At 27.2% G+C, this 27873-nt stretch overlaps 2 protein-coding genes across 2 annotated transcripts; one reads left to right on the forward strand and one right to left on the reverse strand.

Annotated features, from left to right (window-relative positions):
- Positions 1 to 24: 24 nt before the first annotated feature.
- LOC132938491 (intraflagellar transport protein 52 homolog) lies at positions 25 to 4754 on the forward strand. Its single transcript, XM_061005356.1, has 7 exons — positions 25 to 293; positions 366 to 583; positions 1405 to 1525; positions 2331 to 2473; positions 2689 to 2843; positions 4063 to 4332; positions 4399 to 4754. Exons 1-7 carry the CDS (start codon positions 169 to 171, stop codon positions 4660 to 4662), a joined length of 1296 nt encoding a protein of 431 aa, XP_060861339.1. The 5' UTR covers positions 25 to 168; the 3' UTR covers positions 4663 to 4754.
- LOC132938489 (ABC transporter G family member 23-like) lies at positions 4742 to 27543 on the reverse strand. Its single transcript, XM_061005354.1, has 14 exons — positions 27381 to 27543; positions 10822 to 10953; positions 10569 to 10701; positions 10297 to 10451; positions 9644 to 9751; positions 9284 to 9506; positions 6821 to 6951; positions 6508 to 6733; positions 6247 to 6424; positions 6059 to 6177; positions 5915 to 5985; positions 5454 to 5719; positions 5274 to 5360; positions 4742 to 5213 (listed from the first exon to the last, which is right to left on the reverse strand). Exons 2-14 carry the CDS (start codon positions 10950 to 10952, stop codon positions 4984 to 4986), a joined length of 2058 nt encoding a protein of 685 aa, XP_060861337.1. The 5' UTR covers position 10953; positions 27381 to 27543; the 3' UTR covers positions 4742 to 4983.
- Between the last annotated feature and the right edge of the window lie 330 nt (positions 27544 to 27873).

The raw sequence follows: 27873 nt of genomic DNA on the forward strand, positions 1-27873 counted from the left end.
GGACCTGCAGTGGTTGATTCTCTATTATCAGCCCGCCGCCGAGAAGTGTCCTACCCCTGGTAGTATACCATCATAAGATACCGAATTTGCAGTAATTGATATACAATTTGTACAACAATGGATTAATATAATTTAATACATTTTTACTTGGGTTCAACCACAGAAATCATGAATATGGGAGATAGTAATAATAATATTATATTATTTGATATGGCTAAAAATGAAATGTTTGATATCAATGATAATTTGAAAATTTTGAGAAGGAAATTGCAAGGATCTTACACGATTGCCATGTAAGTTACTGAAATATTAAATTAAATACCTAAAGTTACATGCCTTAATATTTATTTTAAAACAATTTGTAGAAATAAACATGAGATCACAGTGGATGTCTTAAATGGTGTGCAGTTAGTTGTATTTGGAGCACCACGTGCTATGTTTTCAGAAGCAGAATTTAATTGTCTTCATAAATATATTGATCTCGGAGGATCCGTATTAGTTATGTTTTCTGAAGGAGGCGAAAAAGAACTACATACTAATATAAATTATTTATTAGAAGAATTTGGTATAATGGTTAATAGTGGTAAGAATATTTAAAGTTTTAAAAGAATTTGGCAAGTAGGCAATCTGCTGTATAGGAATCGAGCGTACCTACCTCGCCATAGGTAGACCACTCTAATGCAGCAGTCCCCACATTATAATTAAAAATATAATTAGAAACTAGAAATCTTTACACTCGGGTCCTGTTGAAAAAAAATATGCCCTTGGTCAATAATGTGTGCAAATTTAAATTTATTCATTGCATGTGGCCTAAACCAAGGCACGCAAGTAGTTTTCAAAAATAATATTTCATGCTTTCCAAAATCTTGGTGGGGACTGCTGCTTTAATGGATGTATCAGATTTAAATTCAAATGATAAATAATTGCATACGAAAAACAAATCTGATGGTCTGTCAGCCTATATTACTATATTTTATCATATATTGCTATTTTACTATTAGTAATACAGTATAAACTATAAATAATCAAAAGCTTAAAATTAATCTAAATATTTTAAAAATGTATATTGTGTATGGATATTAATAGAGTATGAAATCATTTCAAGTCCTCACAAATATTTTAGAATTGCAATAATATAACTAATCATAGTTTAAATATCCAATTTCATCAACATTGAACTTCTAATGTCTATAAAAAAAATTTGTATATATAGGTATTTTTTAGAATTTTATGTGTCAGTAAGAACTTACGAGGAAATTTGTATTATAGTTTCAAGTCTTTATTATAAAAATTTAACATTTACATTTTTAACTAAGAAGTAATTTATTCTATTATTTAATTAATTGATACTATATTTTATATTCTTATTATAAGTAGCCATTTTGTTTATATTTTTATTTTTAGACTATGTATTACGCACACACTATTATTTATATTTCCACCCAAAAGAATGCCTGGTTAAAGATGGTGTTGTTAATGAAGCTGTGGCTAAATATTTAGACCGAGAAAATGAAAACACATCAAAGTAAGCTAACAATAAATGTCATATATATATATATATTAGTATTCAATATAAAAAAAGCTTTTCCATAATAATTTTTGTTTACGTAAACAGTAACCTAATGTTTTAAACCAAAATAACCTAACAATTGGTAGTAAAATAGGTATATTGTTAATTTTTAATAAGGTATTTTTAGAAATATATTCCCAAGTCCTTATGGATAAATAAATGTTAAAGATTGAGATCATTTTGAATTTTATTTTTATTTTTTTTTTAAACCAATATAACAAAACTAGAATATTTAGAGTGTTTGTCTAATAAATATTTAGTTTGGAACTCATTATCTAATAATTAAATTGTGTTCAGTTATACCATTATTTTCTATTATTTTTCTATTAATGTTTCACTGGTAATAGTATTTTAGCTTCATAATTAAATGTTACATGTGCATGAGTACAATGTAGAATATAATTAATATGATTTTAAAATCAATGAGAAGAGTTATTAATATATAATCTGTCCAGCAAGAGAACACTTATCTAAATAATAAAAAAAATAAAAATAAAAAATGATAGTATTTCCAAAATATGTTTGTATGTACTACTGTATTATGTATTTCTACTAAATATATAATAAGTTCTAACAAAAGTTTCTCGACTTTGAAATCATCCGTGGTTGATCGCAACCCATCATTTGGCCGCCCCTGTTATATACTCAAATTTATCAACTAATAAATGACTACAAAGATTAATTCAATTATCTTTTTTTGTCTTTATCTAATTTTTTATAGGCTTTTCATCTTAATAATTTGATATTAAACAATTTTCAGATGTATAAGTTTTGTATTTCCTTATGGTGCTAGTTTAAATGTGGCTAAACCAGCTGCTCCTATACTTACTAGTGGTTCTGTTGCTTATCCTCTTAATAGACCACTCTGTGCTTTTTATTCTGCTTCAAAGTATTCCAACAAAGGTACCATATAACAAATATTTAATAATACACAAATTGCATTATATCGTGTTAGTTGAATCACCCTTTGCACTTTTTCATAAGATTAATTAATAGTGTACATACAATAAGGTAAATGTTGTTAGTTTGATTTTTTTTATTAATTATCTCTATTATAGAAATATAACTATTACTATTACTATTACTAGTATAATAATTAAATTAACATATTATTATAGCCAAAAAAGGAAAACTTGCAGTCATTGGTTCTGGTCATTTGCTAACAGACAAATATATTAATTGGGAAGAAAATGATAAAATCCGTGAGATTTTATTTGATTTCTTGATCACAAATAATATAACCTTAAATGAAATTGATGCTAATGATCCTGAGGTACGTATCAAGTTATTATATTTAAATCTGTTATTAAACCTTAAATTTATCCAACTCTAAATTAGCAATTTTAGTATTTATTATAATACACTGACCCATAAAAAAATGACATGTATTAAATCAGCAAAAATAAAATTATTTTTTCCGATAGATTTATTGCACTGAACTATTACACTCGATGAGTTTAATTTTAGTTAGACATACATTTAAAAAAAGTAGAAAAATGCAATTTATTTGATTATATTAGACCAAAAGCTTATTTTAACACAAATATATTGCAACTTTGCAGATGTGGAATCTCCAATTTAGTGTTGATTGTTGTTGGTATTCAATTTGACAACTTTTAGTAACATTTTATGCGAGCTACTATATTGGTTATCAGTTTGAAATAATTTAAGATTGAACCGGTTCCATCAACTAAATTGTATATTATATTCCTATGTAATTTACTAATAGCCTATAGGATAGCGAGGAAGCATGCTAATTTTCTGGTATTTTACACATCTTTTGTAATAGTTGTTAAACTTAGTATAAAAAGAAACCCTACTCAAAAACCTACAAAATAAGAGATGTCTACATAAAGAATCCATAAAAAAAACCCAGAAATATAAATATGAATACAATATTATGTTGTGTTATAACTTACAACTTATAAGTCAAAAAATATCAGTCTTAGGTATATACATACTGAAGTGTATACAAAAATTACACAACTATATAAATAATAAAATAATAAGTTAATACAAAACAGGTGGTAGTATAATATATTTAGACAATAAATAATATTTTAGTATGTATATACCAGATACTTATGTTTTTTTACTTTTAACTTATAACACAATATATCATGACGAATACATTGTGTTCATATATTTTATATTTTTATTTTATCTTATCTATATTTTATACAATAACAAATACCTAATTATTATTTTCATTATAATAGATTATTATATTTTGTCATAAGTACATAGTAATTACTAATTAGGAGTAGAGGATATATATTGTGTTCACATTTATATTTATATTTCTGGACTTTTTTTCCGCCTACCCTTTATAAATACACCTGATCACGCTACATAATATGTAATTATAACATATTCTTAAAATTTTTGTTTTTCATATTATCTACCTATATCAAATCTCTAAATATAGTTGAAGTTAACTTGAAACATTTAATTTTCTACTAATGTAATACATGTTGTTTTCTTTGTTCAAGACTTCAGATTATAAAATGGTACCAGATATTGGAATGTTATCATCTCGTGTTCGCACCTGTCTACAGCTTCAAGAAAGTTTGAACAATACGGGGCATTTTTTATTCTCAGCTGACAACATAAATTCCCTTATAGACACTAAATTGTGTTCTTTAAATACCACAATGTTACCTGATACAGTTGAAGCGTATAAAACATTAAATGTACCCCACAATCAGTTACAACTCATTCCTCCTACATTCAATGACACCTTACCTGCCTTACAATTTGCTGTAAGTATTAAATTTTTAGCATTAAGTTGATTATTTTTAATTGTTAAAATATTGTTTATATTGTAGGTGTATCCACCTCCTTTTCAAGAATTATCATCACCATTTTTAGAATTATTCGATCTTGATAGTATATTTGGTTCTGAAAAATCGTCGTTGGCGAATTTGGCTAAGAGTTGCTTAGAAACACAATCTAGCGAGAAAACAATTGAAGATAACATTAATCAATTTATTATTGATATTAATGACAATTTAGAAATAATTGACCACATTAGAGACTCTAAAAAAATAATACAAACCGTATTTTCATTAATAAATAATTTTAAAAAATAATAATTTTATCTTTAATAAGTGCACCTAGATAATGTTTTTATTATATTATAACTTTATTATGAATAATAAATATTAAATAGTATTTTTGCACTATGAAAATATTACATTTTCATTTATTTATATTTTATTTTTACATAATATTTTAGAATCCTATGTAATAAATTACATTTATCCTACTTAAATACATTTATTTACAATTGCTCATAGAATTTTAACATTATAAAGAAAACTTAATATATTTGATTGCCACAAAGCATTCTGGCAGTCTTTTGTACTTGACACATTGAATTATATTTTTCTGAGATCCTGCAGATCTCATATCTACACTTTCTTCCATGTGCCTTTCTTTGATTTGTATAATGCATAAGATATTGCGTAGAATATCAAAGCCCAAATTAACATCGAAACAAATCCCATATAAACTGCCGTGTGATCAATAGACCAACCACGCATGGTTATACCTCGTAATGCTTCAATAGCCAATGTAATTGGGACAAACTTGTTGGTATATTTAACAAAATGACGAGCCCCTTGAGTTGGCCAAATAAAACCTAAGAATAAAATTTGTTTGAAAAATTATAATTTACTTAACTTAATGATAATTTATTTACCACAAGCACACATCAACAAAAAATTTGTGCCGACTCCTGCAAATCCAGCTGCAAAATGACTGTCATTTGACAAAGCCAATACAAAACCTTAAAATAATAAATATTAATAAAAAAAAATGTATTATTTATAATTTATAAAAATTAATAAATCAATAGCAAGACACTATTAATAAAACTAACCATATATCATTCCTGTTATTCCAATGACTATGAGAAGACTGAATCCAATTGTAATCGATCCAATGTATGGATTATCGTAGAAGACGTACATAATTATTAAAATTTCAATTGCTTGGATACATATATATGTAATTTGAATGATTGAATGAGCTAATGCAATTTCAAGGTATGTCATACCAGAAGTTAATACCCGGTCCAGTATTCCATCATTTTGCTCATCGAGCATAACAAAAGTTGTGAAGATTAATGGCAAGAAAAACATACATCTAGAAATATTTTTAAAAAACATAAGGTGACAATTTATAAATGTAGGGCCATATGTAAGATACTGGTATGCGCTTACTCAATTAATATATTTACTGAATTCAGTAAATGATGAATATTGAGTAATGCTTTTACAGTTGTCTACCAAATGCCTAATTTTTAGCATACAAATAATTGAACAATTTAAGAACACTTACATACATACTGTTCCTGGTGCAACAAAATGAGCAAAAGACCCTGAATTTGAACCGTACAGAGCATCATGAATCTAAAATGTAATAAATTATTTAAAAATATCAACAAAATGTTTGGATAATATGATAGTTTATAGTATATGGTACCTTAATGGGATAAGAAAATACTTTATCCAATGAATCTTTACAAGAACCGACTAAATTTTTGAAAGCGTCGGCTAAACTCAAAGTCACGTCTCTTTCAATTAAAATTGACATATATCTATCTAAAACATATCCATAAGACTGAATGAATTAAAAGGTTATTTAATAGTTTCTTAAAAATTAAAAATCACCTGAATCGTCGACCCAAAACTCCAAGAAGCTGTTGTCCACTACATCTTCCAAACTGTTTTGGCCATTGTTTACTCTGTCCTTCAACGATTCCGTATAATTCCAATTGAACCGTAACAAGGCCAAAATTTCATTTTTTTTTATAGATGATTTTGCATCTTCAACATTATAATAGTCTTTCTACACATATTACAATTTTTAATTAATAATATAAATGGTAGTCGTGTTAAAAAATACAATTAAATGTATTCTTATTTACATACAATTTTATAAGTTCTTTTATGAAGTTGATAAATCAATTGACAACTGCCATAAATTTTTTCGTTCATGAAACAATTATTGTTGTGTTTATAAGTAAAATTTGCACAGTCTCTCAAATTGATTTCTTCGTTTATAATTCCAATTCTAATATTCTTGGGATCGCGTCCAATCGCCATATTGAAAAATAAAGTTATAATGATTGGCAGACCCAACATTAGGTAAGTCATCCTGAAAAATTAATTTATATCATATAAATATAAAAAATGTTTGATATTATGTATAAATGATTATCAATAATAAATATAATATTATTACTGTTTATTTCTCCACAGTAAAAATCGATTTTTCAACATCTGAGCCCGAAACCGTCTCGTTTCGAATTTCTTGTTATTGTCTAGAGGTAACAGTTTTTTTTGTACACCGTCATCAGTAGGTAATGCAGACTTCTAAACAATAACGTAACTTAATAAGAAATACTATTTTTAAATACAATATAAAATATAAATGTATAATAATTTCATGATTTATTTTATTGCGTTAAAATTTAAAACTATATTATGGTCAGTAGGTTTTTAAATACCTACTATTACAGTTATATAGGTATATTTTAATTATTAGTTATTTAAATAACGTATTAATTGGTGCAACTAGAGATATTTATGGGGGTGCTAAAATAATGTAGTTATATTAAAGAATTAAAGTGCCGTTTTTTTTAGTAGTATAGACTATAGAGTATGTTTGTTCTGTATGGAACGGTTCCAGAGACTTGGCTGGGGGGGGGGGCCTAATTATAGTTATAATTCTCACAAAACTTATAATAACAAATACAAACATTTATTTTTAGAATAATAACAATACAATTCTTATCAAGAGAATATTCTTAGTATTTCCCCAAGTTATTTAGTATTCTCGTAGTCCATACACATAGCAGATACACGCTAAAAGTCATACACCTACGTACCTCCAATAATTACATACTTTTACGTGTCTATAATAGTCGATACTATAATATGTTTTTTTTAGATTCTGAGCGAAGCGATGAATGTATTGATTTTACAATGTTTTTTTTTTTATTTTTTTTGTGTGTCATCACCTTATAGGACAGTAAAAGTAAACATTTCCCAGTAGTTTTCAAAAGCGACGTGAAAAACAAAAGAAAAATTAAGGAAAAACGGGAATTTTTACGCAAAATCTGTTTTTGAGAAAATCGATTTTGGTTTTTGGTGCAACTCAAAAACAAATGACCGTAGGTACATGAAATTTTGACTAAATGTTTATATTAGCATTTTCTATACACCATAACATTTTCCAAATATTTTGACTTTTTTTGAGCTGTTTACTAACATTTTCAGTTTCCATTTTTTTTTAGTTTTTTTTCTATAAATATCAATAAAATTTTATTTGTTGGTTAAAAAAGCTTGAAAATTTAATAGAAGGCTCCTAGGTTATTGTTTCAAAGGCAGATGAAAAAAATTAAAAATCCTTAGTCACAGTTTTTATTTATAAGCATTTAAAGTTCAAATCTTGACATAATACGAAAAAATCACGAAAATTGGCAAATTATTTTGAGTTGAGAATTCATAAAAATTTTTCTTTTTTAATCAAAGATTTGAAAATGTAATACATGATTATCCATAAGTTTGTCTACCTTTATCAAAAAAAAAAAATGTCTACAAGAAAGTCAAATTAAATTTTTATTTTTATTTTTTTCATATTTTTACAACATTTGATATTCACTCGATTTTCTTATTTTGTTGTAATTAAAAAACATATGACTGTAAATACTTAAAAATTTCACTGAATGTTTATATTAGCATTTTCTACACTCCATACAATTTTAAATTTTTACGCCAAATCTGTTTTCGAGAAAATCGATTTTGGTTTTTGGTGCAACTCAAAAACAAATGACCGTAGGTACATGAAATTTTGACTAAATGTTTATATTAGCATTTTCTATACATTTTCCAAATATTTTGAATTTTTTTGAGCTGTTTACAAACATTTTCAGTTTTCAATTTTTTTAGTTTTTTTTTCTATAAATATCAATAAAATTTTATTTGTTCGGTAAAAAAGCGTGAAATTTTAATGCAACGCTCCTGATATTTTGTTACAATAGCAGTTGAAAAATGTTAAAAATACATAGGCACAATTATTTTTTATAAGCATTTTAAATTCAAATTTTGACAAAATTTTCAAATTTCAAATTTAATAATTATTTTGTAGTTAAAAATTTATAAAATGTTCAACTTTTAAAGCTAAAAATTGAAAATTTAAATCAAGGCTCCACGTAAATAGGTTATAGGTATATAAATTACTTTATTTACAATAATATCATCAAATACACTTGGTAATATCATAGGCTGACTGACCGTTTTCGTTCAGAATCGTTTTTCTTATACAATGATATTATATCATTGAATTCAAATTTAACACCATCCATTACAGTGACCCACTTGTAACCTACTGTACAGCAGAGCGACATCCACTTACCCATCTTTTTTTTTGTTAGCAATATACAATTTTTTAGAAATACAAGTTTTGGGCCTTGGTGGGGGGGATTCATTCAATATTTCCCAATCATTTTAAATATTATGCATCGTACCAGTACCTAACACAACCATCCCCTGGTTCATGGTTGCGCCAATGTTCATATAATATAATAATATATAAACAGCCAATAGGTAGATAGGTAGGTACTAAATATGTAGGTAACATTAGAAAGTATATTTTACAGGTGCTGGAACGAAGTTCGAGCCCAGGGTAAAATAAATTATTTACTTGTATGACTTTCGACGTATCAATCACACACAACTTGAGGAACACGTCTTCTAAAGTTGAGCATCCGTAACATTTCAGTAAATTTTCCGGAGCATCTTCTGATAGTATTATTCCGCTTCTCATCATACCAACTGTGTGCGCTTTTCTAGCTTCTTCAATATAATGTGTAGTAATAATAATTGTCTTGCCTTCCGATGACAAGTCAGATAAATGTAACCAGATTCTAATCAAACAAATGTTTTTTTATTATGTTACGGACTACGGACGAATGGTAACATTAGTAAATACTAAATATCAATAGTAGGTTGTGTAGGTAGGTATAGGCAATAGACATATTATCTTATAAGTTATAATACTTACTTTTCGCTCAGTATTGGATCCAAACCAACAGTAGGTTCGTCTAATATTAAAAGAGTTGGATTATGGAGAAGAGCCACTGCGAGGGAAACTCTCCGTTGTTGACCTCCACTGAAACATAATAGGTATGTTATGCTTATGACTTATGTTACTATAAATAGGTACAGTGTATTCACTTAAACTAAACTCTTGCCACACACAATAAAATTATTTAATATATATATATTCTAATATTCTACTGATCAATTTTTAACTTTGAATAATAAATTAATTTGCAGTGAATGACTCGAAAAATATTTTAATTTATACTTCTGCACTGACAGGCGATGGCTGCCACTTAAAAATGCCAAGAATGCCACTAAATTTAGTATTTATGTTAACGCTGTAAGCCTGCAGTATACACATCCACTAACAGGCTTCTAACAAAGATTGCATCCTTAAAGGCAGTGGCGTAGCCATGGGGGAGGCTATGCCAGCACCATTGGTCATAATGCCATATCAAAACATTGAAACAACATAAAAATAACTTATTATTGTTAATTGTTGAGTACTTTTTTTTAAAAATATTTTGGCTTTGATCCCCCCCCCCTGTATTTTAAATTACTGGCTACACCACTGCTCAAAGGGTATACCTATTATATTGTCGTTGTGCTTACCTTAAATTGTTTATTAACATTTTTCGTTTAGGCAAGTCAAATAAAGCATTGAAATATTTGTAACGACTAATTATTTCATTTCGAGAACGACCAAAAATTGTTCCAAAGTAGAAAAATATTTCTTCGACGCTAAGTAAAGGATCTAGACATAAATCCTAGAAACAATTCGTGGTTATTATAATTTATATGTACTTATACATATTATTATAAATTGATACCTATAGGTATCAATTTTAATATAGAATTGTTACGCATTAAATAAATTCTATCACCTGTGGCATGTAACCAATATCATCAATCACATTTGATTCTAAATTGATGACACCGTTATCCAATTTCGTTCTTCCGACTATACAATTTAAAAGTGTTGTTTTGCCACATCCACTGGGTCCTAATAGACCATAACTGAAAATAAGAAAATAATTCATCAAATTGTCCAGTATTATCCATATTATTATTTGATATCTATGTAAAATGTAAATTTAATTTATACATCTAATAATAATGAATACTACGTTTATATACATTGTATTTCTACGGACAGTCAGGGAGACTCCTCTAAGCACCATAGCCGACGCGTTATATCTTTTAAACGCACTTCGTACTTCGACGGAAGCAAGCGGCGGTGGCTGTGGTTGGATAGCGTCCCTACACATCCTATTAAACAAAACATAAAATAAAACAACACATAAGTAGGTATACAATTATTTGCTTTAATAAAATAATTATAAGGTCATCAATCATCACACTATAGCCATATTAGTATCTAGGTAAAAAATAACGAAAATTTGATTTTTACATTTCATCCAAGTCAATAGTCATAAAATTTTACTAAACACATTTAAAATATTTTATGTTGGTAGGGAGACAGGTAGTACAACCACTACAAAAAAATTCAAATTATATAGGTAGGTAGGTATTCGTATAGTACCTAAACTCGAAATAAAGTTATTAAACAATATTTAATATATGATCCATTTAACGTAGGACAGTAAGATACTCATTATAATAAGACAAACAACTCAAAAACGTTAATAGTTTTTGAAAATATTTTTTTTCACAATTTTAAGCCGTTATAAAACAAACATTTTCCAAAAATAATATATTTTTTCTACAATTGTTTATTTCTATTATTTTAAAAAAATGTACAGAACTTTAATTCTTAATTCCTCATTTCAAAGCAGAATATTTTTTTTGAAGTATTTCGATTTATAAACATTGAATTTTGGATAAGTAGATGAGCAGACACGTTCAAAGCCCCCCCCCCCCCCCGAAAATCAATAGTTGTGTAATTTATTTATATCAATATTCAATCATCTATAATGTGGAGTGGTACAGGATTACCCCGCCAAAATGTTGGACCATTACTCCACTCATCTAAACTACTTTAAATACCAAATTATAACTAACTATTATTAAATGTCGCAAGCTCGCAACGAACATGCTACGTCGTTTAAATAATGATATTAATATAATGTTATATGCAAACTAGCGCAGCACAGTGATTACTGCCTACTACAGTAGATGCCTAATAAATAATTATTATTGATGGGCTATAAAGTAATATTATAATAATACGAATATACCTAAATATAAGTATATATGTACCTGAGTACCTCTACTCGGGTAGTCGTATTTAAATTTAAGAATTGTAATTATTTGTAATATGTCTCCTTCAATAATTTTGAATAAAATATAGGTACCTACTTAAGGTGACTGGATACCGACCAAAAGTCAGTTCAATACGTCTAATATAACTGACATTTATCATAAGGTAGCAGAGATGGGTTGATTCCCAGTCAATCGACAATGGCATATCGGTCTGGGTGACTGTCAGCTATAATCAATTTATTTGTATGAAATATTCGCTAATAATTTTGAAAATTGTAATTTTATACTGTATGAACTAGTAAATAAATTAGTCACATTAATACACCCAACTAAACATTATGACTTTCTAAGAAACTTTGACTTCCGTAACAATTATTAACTATATTATATTAAATAATAATATTAGGTGCCTATATAATTGCTATAAAATATTTGAGAAGCTTAGCTAACCTCATTTCACTCTTTCTCTTTTTAAATTGCGTATTAAATTATGGTTAATTGAAAATATTGGCCAAAAATGTGGCATGAACTAAGAAAATGTCATTTCTAAAACTATTTTTGTAAGGTATTATATGTATATATATTAATATTATTACTAATCTACATAAGTGATGTGCAGACGTGCAATACTAATTAAATTAATAATAATCAACTGATTTTACCATTGACTGATCTAGGTACATAATAATATTGCCAATATAGGTACCTACGTCCTTATAGTTATACATATTAGTTGTTAATTAGTTGCGAAACCAAAGGGGGGGGGGAAGGGTTACTACCCTCTCATAAAATTTTGTTTTTCAGCCATATGTTCATATATAGCCATATAGATATATTATAGATAGAATGTTTCACTCTTCACCAAGTTCATTAAGAACAACAAAAGATAAGTTTGGACTGTTAATAAAGATAAGGGTAATTCGTTATAGAGAGGTTTTATTGTATTGGTGAAAAAACTTGGATTTTATAATTTCTCAAAGTTATTGAAAACATGATTAACTAGTAAAAACTTAAGGAAGTACCTATTTACCTACCAATTGGCAAGCACTCCGCCTGTTAATTTTAATTCAACATAATGTTTACGAGCACTTAAGAGTTAAAACTGTCAAAACGGTATTTATAAAGCATCACGTAAACAAATTCTAAATAGCGAACTGAGCTGCAATACTGAGTTCATATTTGGCGAATATGAAGACATAGGTACCTAACATTGCTTTCAAATTGAAAGACACCCGGCCTCAGTGACCCACCCAGTTCTTTGTACCCACCGGCCACCTATCTCACTAGAAAGCTTTTTTTAACACATCTTTCATATTATTTAACATTAGTTATTACATACCTCACATATACTTCTATGTTCTATAATTATAACTAAACTATGGTAGTATGGCACTATATTATTATACATAATATATAATGATATTGAAACTCACGAAGTTATATATTATGTAGGTGTAATCTACTTATATTAAATTGTATTGTATCAAATATTGAAATATCTCGAAATTAATCAATAACGTAATATTATATCATTTATGTCAGTAAGTTCAGTCAACATAAAAAAAACTTATGTAATACTATTTAATTTTGCCGATGTGTGGTTGTATGTTAGTTGTTAAAAATGCAATAAGTATATAATAATTAATAAGACATTATTTAACATCTACTTTATATATACAGGTATTTTATTACCTATCTATCTTTATTCAAACAACATTGATTCGACCTTCACTTATATTAATTTATTCAAATTTTTAACGTGAAAATTACATATTACCTATACTTTTGTACAATTATACTATAATTAGAAAATTAATCGTAATAAAAAATATTTAAGTATTTATAACAATATTATAGATGACCCATTTTCTTCAAATTTTTATTGCCCTAAACCATACCTAACCTAACCTATATCCACTCTATTTCAGTAGGTACCTAAACCTAACCAACCTACCTACAAATATTAAACATATTGGAGAGTATTCAATTGTAATTTGTGGTACAGGTACTTATTTAAAAATAATAAATATGATATTGATAATAATATTATAATGTAGATACCGGTTTCTACATTTTATAAACAAACCTTCGACACTTTATAGCGTCCTACCATATAGGTATAATAACAATTAAAACAATTGCATTAATTATATAATATTGTCATATAATATAATATATTATCTACAGTGTAAAAAATACCTATTATAAAAATGTCATAAAAAATAATCAACCTATTAAATTGTTAAGGTTTATAGAATAAAAAGAGCAGCTGGACATATCAATACTTTTACTGAAGGTTAGTTCACATATAATTAATTTAAACAAATTATAATATTATTACAAAATTAGGATGAATGCTATAGTAGTCATATTATAACTACTACGTATGGTAGTTACGTTAACACTGTTGACAGGTATCTATATATAGTTATTTATCATCGATATAATATATCTAGTATAACGGCATTAATAAAAATATATTATTTTATAAATCATAATAATTATAATTTATTTAAAACTCCCCAGGCAAAGTTGAAGTAATTCACATGTATGATATTTTTGTATTATACCTATAGGTACCTAATAAACATTTTATTAATGAATTTCAATATCAAAAAAAACCGCAGACAACAAAAACTGGGTGTGGACGAAAAGAGTATTAAAATATTATTTTCAACTTGAAAGGAATATGACGTGATGGTGATCAATAACTCCATTCGAGAAAAAAAATATGTAATATTTACTGGGAAGCACAGACCTTTATACAGTGTCCACAAAACGTATAAACAATTTCAAGAGCTCGTACAAAGTAACGATACAAGGTTATTGAAAAATTATGAAGTAGGTAACCTTGTATAAGTAAATAAGTTGTACACTTGTACTACAGTTTTAAGTATAAGTATAGGTAGGTCGTAGTTACATCGTATTTGAAACTCATTTTTTTATAATATAAGAAACTAATATTATCATCACGTTTTGAAAATTACTTATGACTGTCAAATAATAAATTATATCTTTATAACAATATTCTAAAATAAATATTTTGTAAGAATTCTAAGTACAAAGCAGCCTATAACCAGGATTTCTGGACCTCGACAAAATAACTAAAATATATTTAAATATATTTATGCATCAGGAATATAACGTAAAAATCCGAATGTTTTCAAAAAATCAATAAATACGTAGCTATACCTACTTGAATTGTTAAAAATACATTCAGCCCGTTCAGATTTTACAATCGATAATGAGGATGAATTTAATGCAATGTATAGTTTAGTCTGGAGATCTATTTCTATATAATTCTATCTTAAAACCATGATCAGTGACCACACACAAAAATTACTATTATTATAGGTATACTCATTAAACCAATAGTGTCTTAAATTAGGTAGGTACTTCAGAAAAAAAATTATATTGAGTGTACTATGAAAATATTAAAATGATACCTAATTCAACTAAATAGTTTTGTAGATAATATTATATCAGTATGCAATTGTGTTCATTCTCACCTCTATACTTACCCTATAACTAATTTTCGAATTACGAAATTACGAATTACCTACCTAGTACCCATTCAATTTAAATATTTAATACTTATTGAAATTTTTTTCCGAAAATAACTTCAATGATATAAACTGCTATACCTACTTACCTAGTTAACTATTTACTAAAATCTAAATAAAGATTAATTCAATTTGAATACATTTATTAATTTATATTCCTATATGAAGTAATTTATTAACTACAATTTCTTAGAAAATAATTGTTATTATAACTTTAGTAAGTTCCTTATAATATTATTGTATTATACTATAGGTTCCTTGATGATGGCCTCAATCCAGTATTCCAGTAATTTATTTCTCCCACTTTAATAACTTAACTAGGTTACATAATTTATTAGATATATTTTGTAGCTTTAAAATATATATTTGTATGGTATTAATGTTACTTAGTACCTACCACGTAACACAATGGCACGAATTATTATTTAATAATGATACCTATCTATATAATAGTGACCACACAGAAAAGTAAACATATTATGGTACCTATTGAATCTAACCATAAAACATATTATTCAATACCGCATTTAAATAAATTACATAATTCAAATTATCGAGATTTAAGAATAGGTATCTATTTACAATTACATTTTAATATCTTAATTATTTTGAATAAAAAAAAAACTATGTTCTATATTGTACATAAATGTTTAATGTAGTAAAAAACAATATTATAAAATATTAAAATATACCTACCTGGTAGGCCGTACCATAATCGGTACATAATATGCAAAATTTTTATCGGTATACCTACCATTGATTATGAATATTAATAATAGTATATAATACCTACTAATAGTATTCATAATCAATGCTGCTACCTACCTATACCGTATGATATACTATTGATATTTTTAAATTTAAGATAGCTAATCTAGCATTAATTATATCAATCTAATCTAAATAGGTATTATTACCTAACCAATAATTTTAAAAAAGCGGGAAGTGGGTAATGCTCTGCTGTTCATTATGTGTATAAAGAGTAGAGAGTCACTGGCCCAAGTAAGTGAGTAAGTTAGCAATGGATGTGTTAAATTTGAATTCAATGACATAAAATCATTGTACATTTCTGAGCAAAGACTATTACTATAATGTCAGCCTATATAATATTACTAAATATATTTGATAATATTATTGTGATTTAAGTTATTTCTTTTACTATAAGGCATTATTACAACAGTAGGTTAAATTCATTTTTGAAAAAACAATAACATTTGAAAACTTCATTGTGTGTATAAAATAAAATAATAATATACTCTAAAAGTTTCATATACCCACCAATAATATTTTTAAATAAACACAAAATAACTAAAACTGTTATTCTTGGTTTAAATGTGTAATTTCGTTCAAATATTAACTTAAAATGTATATAAAAAATTAACTGTGTTTATATATTTTTTAGATTTGTTGGTTACAGTATGAACTATTTATGAGAATCCTTGTTTTAAATTTTCAAGTCTTAACTAAATAACCCAAAACTAGTCAAAATGTATTGTAAATGTTATCATGTATAGCAAATGATAAAATAAACATTTGATGAAAATTTCAAGTACCTACAGTTATTAGTTTTTGAATATCAATAGAAGAATTTATTAATTTACAGGTGAATATCCAATATTTGACTTCAAACACGCTCGTAAAAAATTAATTTGACCTCCCGCAAACTTTCTTTTTTTTGATAAATGTAGAAAAACTTTAAGTTAGAATATTGAATTAAATTTCCAAAGCTCAAAAATAAAATTTTTTATGAATTTCTAACTTGAAATAATTTGTCAATTTTCGTGATTTGAATGATTTTTGTCAACATTATATAACTTCAGATGCTTATAAAAAATGTCTGGATTTACGCTCATTTTTTTTTTTTTTTTCTCTACAATAACTTTTAAGGAACGTTGTATTACACTTTCAAGTTTTTTGATCAAACAAAAAAATTTTTATCGACAATAACTTTTAAAAGAAACTAATAAAACTCGAAATTTTCTTATGCCTATAAATGGCTCAAAAACAGTCGCAATATTTCAAACATTTATCCAGCATAGAAATTGCTAATATAAAAATTCAGTGAACATTTCATGTATCTACGGTTTTTAACTGGTTTTGCGTAAAAATCTCAGTTTTTCCTTATTATTTGTTTGTTTTTCCTGACGCTTTCGAAATCTATTGGGTATTTATATTTTTGACCCCCTAAAGTACCAACTATAGATTCACTTTTTTATCAGAAAAGATGCTGTTGAAGAAAATAGAAGCATTTTTACTGTCCCGAAAGATGATGACAGATACAAATAAAAATGAAAATGGGTCTCTATTTTCATAAATTATTTGTTAATTCTCACTGGCCTGTCAAAAATAAATGATTTAATCATGTGTATTATTACTTTATTATAATTTACTATAAGATACCTAAATAGGTATATACTATATAGTGATTATGAAGATAGTTTGGTACACAGACATAAATACATAATATAATGTAATATAATATTACGTTAATGCACGTAAGTGATGTTAAATTATTTAATGTATTATTATGTGAAAAATTAAATTATTCGTAAAGTTATATAATATATTCATATTATTATATTACGGCAGTTATAAATACCAGGTGATTAACAAAATTTAATTTAACCGTATTACACCAAAATTTGAAAAAAAATAAATATTTTACGAATTTACATAGATTAAAAAATGTAGTGTCGTTTAAAAAAGAACCTAAATAGAAAAAAATTGAATTTTTTCAAATTAGTAGTTTTATGTGACCACAAATCATGTAACAAAAATATATCTAAAAACCTTTATAATTTTCGAGATAATTGCCGGAATGCACAAAACATTTAATGAATAAATAGTGAGCTAATGGTCCCTTAAACAAGATTTAGTGGCCCATGATTGGTCCGTTAAATTTTTAGTGAACCATTAAATTTAATAAATTGTTTATATGCAACCCAGCAAACGAGTGTTTACCGTTAAAGAAATCACCCTGCTATACAATGTCATATAGGTATAACTGGTATAAGCATATAAACTACGTTGACCGCTACAGTGTCCAATGTCCATTCAATGTTATTCCAATTATTATCAATTAAATAAACGTTGAACGAAAATGGCAATAATATCAATATTGACTAGTTCATTATCAGTTTAAGTATATAGGTATAAAGATTAAATTAAATGAATGGCATTGAAATATATGTATATATTTCCGGTCTGATATTAGTCTGAATTTCGCTACCATTTACCACTAATTACAAATAATATCAGTTGAAGGTACCCACATATTAATAGGAAAGAAATTATCGAAAGTTAATTTTGTCAATGTTTATATTATAATTGTGTTTACCAATTATCTTATTTTTTGTATGATTGCGTATAAACGTATAAGAATTATTGATAAATATAATATTATATAGGTAATAAATAATAATAAGGGGGGACGAGGTGGCCGAGTGGTCTAACGCGACGGATTCGGCACAGCCGGTCCGAGTTCGATCCTCGACCACTGGGCGGCATTTTTCTCCGTGCAAGTCACGGTGTCCGGAGAACAAGTGCCGCCATCCCCCCACCCCGGGGCACGGCAGAAACCTACGGGTGCCCCATTAGAAATTCTGCCAAACACGACACACACGTGTACCAACCTACCCAATATAAAACCTACCAAACCTACCCAATATAAAACCTACAGTACCCTCCCCACACCCAATGGCCTATGTTGCCGCGGGTTACTCAATAAAAAAAAAAAAAAAAAAAAAAAAAAAAAAAAAAAAAAAAAAAATAATAATAAATAATATTATTTAGGTATTATATTATAAAATCATTATTATAACTTGTAATTTATAAGTAGGAATAATATACGGAAATCAGAATAAATAACTATGTTTTGTATAACTGGAAAATGATCACATGAAATATATAAAACTGAGCCAGCTGTGTACCCAGGCATTTTTCAAAAGGGGGTTCAAATTTTTTTAACATGTATACAATCAGCAGTGGTTTGCACCTTAAGAATTTTAAATTCTGTCAATAAATGGGGGGTCCATACCCCCCCCCCCCCCCTTGGGTATGCCCCTGAACTGAGATACCAAACAATAAATAAATTCAAAAGTACTCGTATATATCTACTGTTTTTTTAAATATCTGACTAAACCCTCGAGCTGCATGAAATGTCCATCATAGAATCTGATTACTAACTTTGAATTTTTTAGGTATATGTATTATCATTGATTATAAATACTAGTATTTAGTATTTATAATCAATGGTATTATATAAGGTTATATAAAGTATTTACAGTTTATGTCATTTATGATGGATACTTTTTACCTATATTCAAATCTGAAAATTAATTTATCTATGTATACTTATAACTCCACGTCTCCAATTTTCGATGATTAATGTCAACAATATTATATAGGCACTTATACAGTTATTGCCCATTACCTACATTAAACGTAAACATTGTTGCTAACATTACAAAAATATTAGCCATCGAGTATAAATTTTAAAAATATGAAATTTGTTTTTACAACCTTAATTTATAATAATTATATAATACGTTGGTGTATTCGTAAAATACGTGGTGTTATTATATCACAATTTATGATTCTACAGCGTGGAATCGAAGGAAATATTTAGTACACCCAACGATCTATATAGGTACGCATTTGTTTTTATTTATCTAATGTAATTAAACATAACGAATTGCATTTTAAGACCTGTCAGTTTTAACGGGAAACCTCAATGCGCATATAACTAATTTTTTGTTATCTAATTGAAATAATTTTACTACGTTTTGCACATCCACCGATACAACTAGTTTATTATGTATAGGAATGAATAAAAAATTGTCTCGTATGTTATTCTGCACTGACCATATATTATTACCAAATCAATGTCCTACTTTCACCGTGCTGTGATTGTGTATCGATGAACATTTTAAATTTAATTCCACTGCAGCTAATAAAGTGTAATTACTTATGGCGGTTTTTAAAATCTTATGTCATATAATAGGTAACTTTATTTTATTAACGCGCGTGCGTATATATAGATAGGTACTACCAATGACGTTGTGTATAACATTATGGTTGTTATATACAGACACATTATAAACAGGTAATATAATATAATATATAATATTATATATATTATATATTGACATGTAACCTATATAGTATATGTTTTTGGTACAGAATTATTTGAAAAAAAATCTTTTCACAGCTAATGGAAAATAGTATTACACCTACAAACGAATGGGTAAATTATAGGTAATGCAAAGAAGATTCGATAAGAAATAATTTTACAATTTAACAATATATATAATAATTTATAAGTATATTAAAATATAAGTGTATATAACTATAAACTACATATAGTTCGATACATGAAATGCGATAAACATGATGCCAAGTTTAAGGTAACCTATATGTCTGTTGTGTAACATAAAGCCACGGAATAAAGGGAAAGTACAAAATAAAAAATTATGAACTACCTATAACCTACCTACCTACCTACCTACCTATCTACCTAACGTTATTGTTGCTCTGTAGACCGGGTCAACACTTTTCGACGCGTTTTTTAATGTAAGATATTATATACCTATACAACAAAACCACTACCTGCACTCCTATATAGAAATATAATATTATAATGCATTTAAAATTTTTAAGATTACTGGTTTACTTTCTGCAGCGTTTAAACCACTAAATGATAGATTATTAATCCATACGAAAAAAATACATTCATCTAATAGAGTTGTCAGCTGAACTAAATATTGCATGTGGACTTACATTAATTTCATTTTTCATTATTGTATGTTTTTGAAATTGATATAACTGAATATTATATTTGTATTCATTTTTTTTTAAGTGAAATATCTTATGATAGTAGACAGTAGTTATATCTACGTTTATTTTTTTTGCTTAGGTATAGGCTATATAACTATATAGGCAAATACATGTATCCAATAGGTTGGTAGTGTTGGTACATATAATGATTTTATTGTTAAGATTATAATTCAGTAATATGTAACCTAGGTATATGTACTATGTAGTATGTTCTTCTTTAAGGATTATATAAATGTCTAAATCTTACAACTATACAGTATTTTTGACAAAATGTCTCCACGAAGGTCTTTATTTATGTAAAATTCAGAAAAGTCCTACGAGCTCCTTGAATATATTATAAACCCATCATGCCACTATTAAATAAAAATACGACATATTAATGTTTTAACCTCATTTCACGGCCGACGTTCAAGTTTTTTTTCTTTCTGGTTATATATGAAAAATATCCTATCTCACGAAAATATGAAATCATCATAAACAACGTCATATTATAATATTATATGCTTGTATAATCATATAATAAAAACTTCGAAACAATGATGAAAGCTCTTAACGACAAGGTCTAAAAACATTTAAAATGTATAGTAATATTACCTATGTATAATGTGTATTTGTCTATGCGAGTGTGTGTGCGCGCGATTTTGTGAATAATAAGAATATTGTAGATTAAATTGTTTTAGAATATTTTTGTTGCTTCATTAATTGTGCATATACGTAATTATAAAATGAAATGTATAATTACGTGTGTGAGTATTAGAATAAATTATAAAGTTCATCGAAAAGTGAAATCTCAGCCTTGAAACCATCAACCTTGACCGAAGGAGAACACATACAGAAAGCAAAAGTGTTCCCGGAGAGAATAAATATAATAATATTATGAACCCCTCAGGCATTTGAACCAAATGACATAATGGAGATGTAATAGATACAAATAAATTAAAAATACGGATCTTCAATTGAAGAATAGTCATGAACAATACATTAAAGTAATCTGGCCTTTATTTAATTGATCGTATAATAATGCTTGTACCTATAAGCTTGTAAGTACTTATACGTATACCTACAACTTACTATATTATGTTATTATACGAGTAGGTAGGTATAGTATCTATTGTTAAAAAATCGATTTATATTATATTTGTATTATTTATATTTGATTAGTCATAACAACAATCTGATTGAAATCTTGTTTTATATTTAATTATTTATAAGTACCTACTCTTCGAACTTATTTTATTTATTATTGGTACTTATGTAGTATGTATACCAATTTTACGTTATCGAGAAATTATGAATGCGCCTACTTTAATTTATACGCACTCAACTAATCTCATGTTTTCGAAATTTCAACCCGAAATTTATCTTTTATAGTTGTATTTAAGTTTTACTCTATTAGCTAAACATTATACAAGCATCATAATATTTCTCGTTTATATGTGAAATATAAAACATATTTATAATAACCTAAATAACACGATTTCCCTGTAAATAACCAAATACATAGTATATTGACTTAAATTATATGATAACATTTGATTAATTGATAATAATAATATTATGTCGGTAGGTATACCTACCTAACTTATGTATATAATGTAAGTACATATTTTAATTTGTAAATACAAATATACAATATATTATTATATTATTATAATATATTATAGTATGTAGGTGCCTTCCTATATTATTATTCAAGCATTCAACACTCAACAGATATTCTGTTTGAATCAACAAACGTTTATTACTTTTTTTCCCATCAGACCGCGCGCGTCTGTCGATTACATAATTCGATTTTTGTATATTTCGTAAATACTTATGATAGTGTTGTATAATATCCTCCTAACTAACTGTAACTGTTTAACCAGGCCCTGTCTAGGGTAGTGTCACGTAAGGGACTAAGGGAGACAAGTCTTGAGGAGGAGTCCAACAGTTTACAAGTATGTATAATATAACATCTTCCTATATTTATTACCTATACATTTTAAGTTTTTAAATTTCACAGCAACATTTAACGTTTTAATACAATATACTATTTATACTATAAATCGTGTATCATATTATAAAAGAATCTTAAAAGTTAGATTATCCAACTGTATACAGCTATTCAGGCAACCGTTTACCTATTTTGACTAGTTGTAAGTAGGTATATACATAAAATGTGAAATGGCGCTATTACGCCTTACGATTTAAAGTGGGAATTTGCGAGGACAATATTAGATAAGTAAGCAATATATGAATCGAATTATATTTTAAGAAGACTTTCAAAAAATCCTCTGCGGGGAATTGTGATTCCGTCATTCCCTCTCTTTTTACAATCACTCTAAATTCCGACTTGTTTTATTTTTTTGTAAATTGTATTTACCACATTTAATGTTGTTTGACACATACGATAGCACGATATTTTAATAAATTTTAACAGGGAAAAAACCATGAAATTTCCAGGGCCGCCAGGTATTTATGTTATACCTACGGATATTTTGTCTACTGCAGGCCACCAATAACTGATAATAAACCCATTTCCAACCTAACCGAGTCATGGTTGCGACTTTTTCGACATATTTATTACTTATATTTAAGTAATTTATTAGAATTGATTATGAATCACGGCTTCATTGATGGATGGCCGAATATTTATTGATTCGATAGGTAACCAAACACGTGGTTACACCTTTTGACATATTACAATTATTTTTCGTTCTATAGCAAGGGTATAAGGCCACTTACAAAATAATATTGTATCATCTCGACAAAATATATTAATTTGATCGCTGACGGACTTTTTTTTAATTAACATTACAATTGGTGTTTGCTTTGATACACACCACCTATTATACATACGTATGTATATAGGAACGTATTTTACCAGTTTCCTATATATAGATTTACCTGCCGCGGGGACCCGAAAATGATGAAGGGCTGTAATGTGTCGCAAGAATCAATACTAGTCGACCTTAAATACGAACATAATAATAAAAAAAAATTTTTAAAAAAACTGTTTACCGACTGCAGTTTAAAAGATGGCCGTGACATACACTATTTGATTAAAATCCGCACACAACAATATGAGGAGTACAAGTGAAAAATACTTCAGTGATGGATGGCAATATTTGTATACAAAAAAATTATGTCCTCGTAAATTATGCGGAAGTACCTACTACCTACAGATTAATATAATAATTTTCATACGGCGTTTAAATTTGTCGAGGCAAACAATACTTAAGAACTAAAAATTGAATATATTTATTTACATTAAATGCAAAAATCTACGCAGTTCAATAAAATTGCTAAAGACAATAATAGTATGTTCAGCGTGTTGTGCGTAATATAATATCTACCTAATGACTGTAGAAATTGTAATTTATTAAACAAATAAGTATAGGTATAAATAATAGATATCAGCTATTGTCTGCATCCATAGTAGGTATCTCTATGACGAATGGTGTATTTAGAAACTGAAATACGTATTTAAAATCTTTTCGTGATAAAAAAAAAATAATTAAAAAATTAAACATCCCAACACAGTTTAATTAATATCACGTAATTTGTGTATAGGCACCTACAGCATTAAAACTAGTAACACAGTTGATTATTACTATAATTATAACGTTGTCGACGTAATATAATGTAATTCATATAGGTAGTATAATGAGTAAATTGTATTGTATTTGCTTACCGAGTTCATACTACAGGTATAACTATAACTATATAGCTATAACTACAGTTGAATAACTTTTGTTTACACCTTAGAATTAAAAGTAAATTTTATAACTAATCCGACCCTTAAAACTTATTTTTCTATAAATAAATAATGACATTTCAAATTTCATTAGTCTAAAACTATTAAATATTAAAATAGAAAATAACAATTCAGAATAATATTATATTAATGATTAAAAGTTTTTTTAAAACACTTGCGCAATGACAATAATTAGACAAAATGTCAACAGGATTACCTAACTTCCACGAATTTAATCCTTTCCAGGGCCAATATAATATAGGTGAGGTGCCTAGTCAGACAGTCAGTATAGTCAGTCACTAGCCTCATATTTACCAGACAAGGCGAATAACCTACAACATTATATAAGATGATTTAAATGTTTTAATGCAACTACTGAGAAAAAACTGGTGTAAGCCTGTTACTACTCACTGATACATACTACATACTGCAACTATAACCATTCATTAATGAAACAGGCCAAATGGAAAATACGAACATATTATTGAACTAAAGCAGTAAGGGCTGTTTACTGAAATGCTTATATTTATTAACACCGGATATTATAATGTATGTATATTTTAAGTGTAAATATTTATTTAATTCATTTTTAGATAGGCACCGGCATAAAACAATATACCTAAATTAAATCTATCAACATAAAACAAGATGTTATTTCTACAAATGTAACAAAATGTCTGTATCAAACAATTATACTTTAACAATCAGTAGTTAATGTAAGAAATAAAAAGCAATACAAACATATTATAACATCGTCCTCATTCGGCTCAATCAGTTACAAAAACACAACACTTTAAAATGATACGGTTTTTTATCAATTAAATACAAATCGCCATTCGGCGTCGTACCCCAATTACCTCAATTAAATAACCTACACAGTATTTACAATACCTGTATGTATGTAATTTTAAAATTATTATAACTATATAAATATTGAAAAACAGACAAAAGTTGCACAAAATTCCTATTTTAACTAAGAAGAATATCCTAGACAGATAGCAAAAAATAAAAGAACCAAAAACATAGGTCACTCTGTATATCTTATTATAATATTTTATCTTGATAAAATATACCTAACACCTGAATTATTATATAAATAGTAAATACTACACAAAATGCGTACACGGTAATAAAATGATAAAAAAATAGTTGTTAGAAAAACTATAGTGGACCCATCTGTGACAATTTTAACTAAAATGTTATTTTATTTTTAGGTAAATAATAGATATGTCTGAACATATCCTATGTCATCCCTGACACGAAATGTATTGAGTTTATTTATGTTTTATTGACGTAATATTATTATAAAAATACAAATAGTACAAATTACAACCTATGCCTACGTCTACCTTCTTTTGAATATTGTTCTCACTGCTTATTGACGTTTGTGTACGATCATTTATGATGAAAAACACGAATGAAAGAAAGTTGATGATAATAATATGTTTTATACCATAGGCAGATAGGGTTATTGGCTATCGCAATTTAAATATAATAGGTAGCCATTCGGCTATCATAGTGTACAGATAGGTCAATTACCTATAAACTATCACACTTGCACATAGTTGTAGAAAATCGTGTATTGAGAAGGAAAAAAAAGTGACGAAGGACGTGTTGCGTGCGCACACATGGACAGCTTATATGGTTATTAATAAAACTGGGCCACACTATCAATTGTTACGAAATGCGTTCGTTTTCTTTTGAAAACGACTTATTAAATACAATATTTGAACAGCTTAAAATATTATCAAAATATGAACTTTTTCATACATACTATGATAGTATGATCACATAAAATATTAAAATCAATAATAATTTAACTAATTTATTATTTGATCCAAATGTTGTAATTACATAACAGTTACTAAATGCACGTGTATATTTATATTTTATTTTATGTAATATCATTTTCACCTACCATATTATATAGTATCTTATAAATTATAATATATATTTTATTTAAAAACGATTAAAAACATTAATACTTACAAAAGTATTTAAGGTACCTACCTACCTATCTAACAATGAACATTTAATACAATATAGGCATTACAAACTCATATTCTATAATACGTTTAGGCTTTAAATGGATATTTATTATAATATAAAGATGTACGATTAAATTCAACTGAAATAGTGATAATATTTTATAAACATCTACGGTTTAAAAATTTAAAATATACAATATCTTAAACCGTGTAAACGTCTATTTACACTATATTGTAGGTGGGTATAATATTTTATTACGAGTTTATAAACGTTTTTTTTTTTAAATAAAAAATAATTTATTAATTAGAGGAACCTATGTAGTTTTACTCGAAAATTATAATTTGACTTACTTGATAAGTTATAGGTACGATAATCCTTTCGAAAATCCAATCATGTGTGTACTAGAAGATCCGACCTGGTACTGAACGATCAGTACCAGACTATAACATACGAGGTCTCGTTAACATTGTTGATGTCACAGTCACACGGGGTTATACCTACTAGTTTGTGGCCATCGACCATCAGCCTCGATAATATTATAACGTAGGTACCACTCGTTTTATTAGGTAGGCGCACTCGAACCATTCACACTATTCTACGGCAGCAGAAGGAAGCCCCTCCATTTATTTATTTTTTTGTTTTGTTTTTGCAACACGTTGAACACTGTATAATACATTTTAAGTGTACAAAAATACAATATTTAGAATGTAGCAGATAAAGATACTTGGATACCTATATTATATTGCATACGCTGCAGCAATATAATAATTATGTAACAACACGTAAAATGTAGCTGGTACATATAATATACCTACCTACTTATACATAATATTATTTTATACA

The sequence above is a fragment of the Metopolophium dirhodum genome, chromosome 2 (genome assembly GCF_019925205.1).
Source record: "Metopolophium dirhodum isolate CAU chromosome 2, ASM1992520v1, whole genome shotgun sequence".
In the NCBI taxonomy this organism is placed as follows: Eukaryota; Metazoa; Arthropoda; class Insecta; order Hemiptera; family Aphididae; genus Metopolophium; species Metopolophium dirhodum.

Coding starts and splice junctions, on each gene's coding strand:
- LOC132938491 (XM_061005356.1), top strand. CDS start 169: ATGAATATGGGAGATAGTAATAATAATATTATATTATTTGATATGGCT. Junction 584..1,404: donor TGGTATAATGGTTAATAGTG/GTAAGAATATTT, acceptor TTTTATTTTTAG/ACTATGTATTACGCACACAC. Junction 1,526..2,330: donor GAAAATGAAAACACATCAAA/GTAAGCTAACAA, acceptor AACAATTTTCAG/ATGTATAAGTTTTGTATTTC.
- LOC132938489 (XM_061005354.1), bottom strand. CDS start 10,952: ATGTGTAGGGACGCTATCCAACCACAGCCACCGCCGCTTGCTTCCGTC. Junction 5,986..6,058: donor TATTTTCTTATCCCATTAAG/GTACCATATACT, acceptor ATTACATTTTAG/ATTCATGATGCTCTGTACGG. Junction 5,720..5,914: donor GCACCAGGAACAGTATGTAT/GTAAGTGTTCTT, acceptor AAATATTTCTAG/ATGTATGTTTTTCTTGCCAT.